Here is a 5,217-nt window from a genome sequence, read left to right on the forward strand (position 1 = left end):
CTCTTCCGAGAAGCGATCGCTCACATTCCGGAGAACGCGATAATCATCGATGTCGCGCCGCATTGCCAGTTGCAGGCGATCCTGCGTAGATCGCTACCACCGACGGTGATCAACGTCAGCCTCCAAAAACGAAATCATTCAAACAACCTGGTCTTCCTGCTCTCTAATGTGGGAAAGCTGTATATAGCCGGTGCGCAACCCGATATCTCCAAATTGTATCCGCCGGTCAGTTTTCCCGTCAGTCGCGGAACGCCGATGATCGGACCTCTGATCAAATGGGACCACTCCGCTACGTGGAAGGTGCCAGATTTTAAACACAAGTCAAAAGAATGGTCTGGGAAGTATGTTGTGGAAATAGATTTATCGAGAAAAACAGACACATATCTAGCGGGACATATAATCGACGGGCGACTCATATTTCCGGCCGCTGGCTTTATATTGATGGTATGGAAAATGTTCGCGAAACTACGCGACATCGATTTCGAGCAAATGTCAGTCATCTTCAGGAACCTGTGGTTCCAGCGGGTTACTTTCTTACCGAAAAAGAAAACGATCAAGTTTTTGATAACCATTCTTGAAGGAAATGGCGATTTTGAGGTTCGCGAAGCCGACGCTGTTGTTGTCAGTGGAAATATCCGTGTTGCCGAGGCCATCGAGAAAGATCAGCTGCCTCCGCTTTCGATGCCGCCCACCGAGTTTTTGATGAACACTGAGGACATTTATAAGGAATTGAGACTGCGCGGATATGAATATATTGGTATTTTCAAAGGGTTAAAATCCTGCGATATTTCCGTCACCGTCGGCGAGTTACGCTGGTTCAACGAATGGTCTTCGTACATGGATAATATGTCTCAGTTTAAAATATTGTCTAGCGATCGGAGACTGGTATACGTATCGAAGATCCGATATGTCGCGATCAATCCCGTTCTTCATAAACGATTGGTCAATGAGTTACCGAAGGACGGCGGATTGCCGATATATCATTATAAAAACATCGATATCGTCAAATCGGGCGGTATTGAATACGGAGGTTTAAAATTTACCACACCTCAGCGACAACAAATTGCAATTAAACCTAAGTACGAACGTTACGTTTTCGTGCCATACGAAAATCCGCGCAGCTTACTCTTGGAAGAAGAAAACCCTATGAATGAAAAGATGCACGCGCTCACTGTACTGTTACAAATCGTGTGTGAGAACATAACGACGTCGAGAATCAAGGCAGTGGAAATCGCGGGCAATCGAGCCGCGAATAGCCTCTTAGCGCCGCTTCTACTCAATATTCTCCATGCCGAGCCCTTAGTCACCGTAAGTATTCACTACAAAATTTTAATAAACGTTGTCGTGACTTCAGAAAACGAACAAAAATCTCGGATAAATAGTTTCGATCGAGAATTCGCAGTATAAAATACATATTTTCTAATATATATGCAATTGCTATAAATGTAAATTTTATTATATTGTAAGTCTTTTTTTACGTGCACGGTTCTAAATGAATGTGAACATATTCCTTCTGTTATTTTAGATTGACCTACAGGTAGCCAACAGTTTCGCATGCAATTACACAAGTTTCAACCAAATGAACGATGATGCGAACGACACATTTTCAGTTCAGAATGTACAGCTCATCATAGCAGCGGAAGTTTTCTCTGGCCAATCTTGCATTGTTCTGAAAAATCTGGCGGCTGCCTTAAGTTCCAATTGCTTTATTCTTCTAGAAGAGACCGTCACACGACCCAACTTGAAGACCACATTAACAGAGGCAAATCTGATATTGGTCGGTAAACAAATGGACTCTTCGGGAAAAAGTTATCTCTTATTGAAAACACGAAGGAAGAGGAAAGAACCGATCATAATACAGATCTCGGGAGAAGATTTCTCATGGCTGGAAAATGCGAAAATGACGTTAAAAAAATTTGACAGCGACGGTCAAGAAATGCTTTTTATATCCCAAGGCGAAGAGTTACTTGGTAAAATTACAAAAGAAATTATATACTGAATATGCTTATATACATGCTTATATATGTATAATAATTTTTGAAATAATAAAATTAAAAAATTTATTTTTAATTTTTAAAAGTATTTATTTAAAAATAATCTTTTTTTTTTGTACTTTATTCGAGCATTTATCAGTAGACTTGTTACTTTTTGCAGGTCTAGTTGGATTCATGACCTGCATCCGGCGCGAGATCGCAAACGTGCGTTATGTTTTCATCCAGGACACTAATGCTCCCAAATTCGATTTATTCTCGCAATTCTACGCGGATCAATTAGAAAAAGGACTAATGGCTAATGTGTTGAAGGAAGGTGAATGGGGCAGTTATCGGCACTTGCACATAGATTGGCATAGCGACGTGCGAGTAGAGCATGCCTATGTGAAAATACTGACAACGGGAGATTTGAGTAGCCTGAAATGGATTCAAAGTTCATTAACATATCAGACGAAATATTCAAATACACTTTGCAGTGTGTACTATGCGTCGTTAAACTTTAGGCAAGTTTCGACGAGTGTTTTTTGCTTTCTCGACTAAAACCATGAAAATAATATGTTGATGAATACTTGTTGATAAATGAATTTTGTACTAATAACAGGGACATTATGCTGGCGATCGGTAAACTATCAACGAATGCTCTTTCATCGTTAGGACTTGCTACAGAGGATTATGAATTAGGACTAGAGTTTTCCGGGAGAGACGCAAACGGTTGTAGAGTGATGGGTTTAACCAGAGGATTATCTAGAGGATTGGCGACCACCGTGTTGCCGGATACCGGTTTTCTTTGGAAGGTACCCGACAAATGGACGTTGGAGCAGGCGGCGACAATACCGATCACTTATGTGATCAGTTACTATGCTCTATTTGTACGAGGTAAATTGAAGAAGGGCGAGAGCGTGTTGATACATTCCGGTGCGGGTGGTGTCGGCCAAGCGGCGATCGTCATCGCCCTACATGCTGGCTGCACGGTCTTCACCACCGTCGGCACGCCGGAAAAACGGCTGTATCTCAAAAAGACCTTTCCGCAATTGACCGATAAGCACATTGGCAACTCCCGAGATATGAGTTTCGAACGGCTGATCCTTGACAATACGCACGGACGTGGAGTTGATGTGGTATTGAACTCGCTGGCAGAAGAGAAACTGCATGCCAGCATACGATGCCTTGCGACAAACGGTCGCTTCCTCGAGATCGGGAAATACGACATGTTGAATGCCAACCGCATAGAGATGTCGATATTTTTAAGGAACATTTCTTTCCACGGTATACTCTTAGAATCGCTGCTTGAAGACAGCGAAGACAAGCGAGAAACGATTAGGCTGGTTTCGGATGGAATCGAGAATGGCGTAGTGTGTCCATTACCGACGACAGTATTTCCAAAGCGAAGCCTCGAGCAAGGATTCAGATTTATGATGACGGGCAAGCATATCGGCAAGGTACTACTGAAGATTCGAGACGAAGAGCCGCGAAAATGCATGTTGCCGATGCCGAGGACGATGACAGCTGTACCGTGTACCTACATGAATCCGGAGAAATCGTACGTACTGGTCGGTGGTCTCGGTGGATTCGGTCTGGAACTGACCAATTGGATGATCGCTCGCGGCGCTAGATTCATCGTTCTCGTGTCGCATACCGGCATACGCACCGGTTACCAGACGTCACGCGTCCAACATTGGCGCGAGAATGGCATTAAAATCATTATTTCTACAGCGGACATTACGACGTTTTCGGGCGCCGAACGTTTGATCGACGAGAGTAATCGGCTGGCTCCGGTAGGCGGTATATTTAATCTGGCCGTCGTGTTACGCGATGCTTTGTTTAACAACCTGCAGGTGGCCGACTTCGAGGCTGTAGTCTTGCCAAAAGTCAACGGTACGAGAAATCTAGACGCGACATCGAGAAAGTCCTGTCCGTCATTAGACCATTTCGTCGTGTTCTCATCCATATCGTGCGGCCGGGGTAATCCGGGTCAATCCAATTATGGTCTCGCAAATTCGGCCATGGAGAGAATGATGGAGAAGAGACATGCTGCCGGTTTGCCCGGTCTTGCTATTCAATGGGGTATTATAGGAGACGTCGGTTTATATGTTGGTGAGGCTTTTTCTATTTCTTTCCATGAGATTCAATGATTTTCGATCTTCTTTCGGATCTGATATATTCCTCCTTTTGATTCTATAAATTTTGCCTAAAAAATGTTTTCATTTTACTTATAAATAGTATCCATATAATCAATATAATGGATTGCACGACTCTTCGAAAAAGATAATTATTCTGTATTATATTATTTACTTTTATTTATGGGAACATTAATAACTTCCTATTGCAAAAAAGATATAAACGCAATAAAGTAAAAACTGGAGATATACTATTAATATAAAATATAATTACAGAATAATAATATGTGTATTATTAAAATAAAATAAGAATTAGACGTTTAAATATATAAAATATCTTGGCCACATCGTAAAAACCAACAATAATCATTTTTTATATTCGTTATCACTGTATGATACTCCGACTTTTACAGATACAAAGAATAAAAACATCGAGACAAGTAATATTTTACCGCAACGTATGACCAGCTGCCTTGCTACCCTGGACATTTTTCTTCAGCAACCGTATCCGATATTATCGTCCATGGTAGCCAAGAAACACAAATCCGCGAATAACAGCAGCAAAGTTGATTTTATTCAAGTTGTTGCCAATATCCTCGGTATTGAAAACGTCAATTCAAAAAATGTCGATGATAACCTCGACAATTTTGGTATCGATTCGCTGGGTTACTCGGAGCTAAAACAGATTCTTGAGAATGAATATGATATCATATTATCGTTCCAAGAGATATATGCCTTGACAATACGCAAATTACTAAATTTATTACCGGCAAGCTATGTGTCTCGCGATTCTTCAACAAGTTAAAAAAATGCAAAGATGATCGCAAGTCTCCTACATATACCTTTTAATTTTTTAAATATTCTTTGTTTAAAACACTTCTTTCTAATATCTAAATAATAATAATGATTGTATTTTACTGCAGTTTATACAAATCGCTAAGTGCGTATAAATTAATTATACGACTGTATTAAAAGAATCAGCTGTAAAGAATTATTTCATATTTTAATGAGCTTTAATTATTAGCGACGTTAAGTTTTTCATGATTTTATGGTCACACGGTTGAAGGTAACATAAAAATTGTTGTTAAAAGTTTAATTATTATTAAAAA

The 5,217-nt window shown here is 40.5% G+C and overlaps 1 protein-coding gene across 1 annotated transcript; it reads left to right on the plus strand.

Annotated features, from left to right (window-relative positions):
- Window positions 1–6: 6 nt before the first annotated feature.
- Window positions 7–5,201, plus strand: LOC115246003 (fatty acid synthase-like; the record flags this gene model as incomplete). Its single annotated transcript, XM_029824551.1, has 5 exons — window positions 7–1,308; window positions 1,526–1,970; window positions 2,155–2,494; window positions 2,593–4,085; window positions 4,522–5,201. Coding segments are annotated over 5 exons (3,972 nt in total), but the record flags the coding sequence as incomplete, so codon positions are not given.
- Between the last annotated feature and the right edge of the window lie 16 nt (window positions 5,202–5,217).

This window comes from Formica exsecta, unplaced genomic scaffold, assembly GCF_003651465.1.
Source record: "Formica exsecta isolate Colony F162 unplaced genomic scaffold, ASM365146v1 C16498028, whole genome shotgun sequence".
Classification (NCBI taxonomy): domain Eukaryota; kingdom Metazoa; phylum Arthropoda; class Insecta; order Hymenoptera; family Formicidae; genus Formica; species Formica exsecta.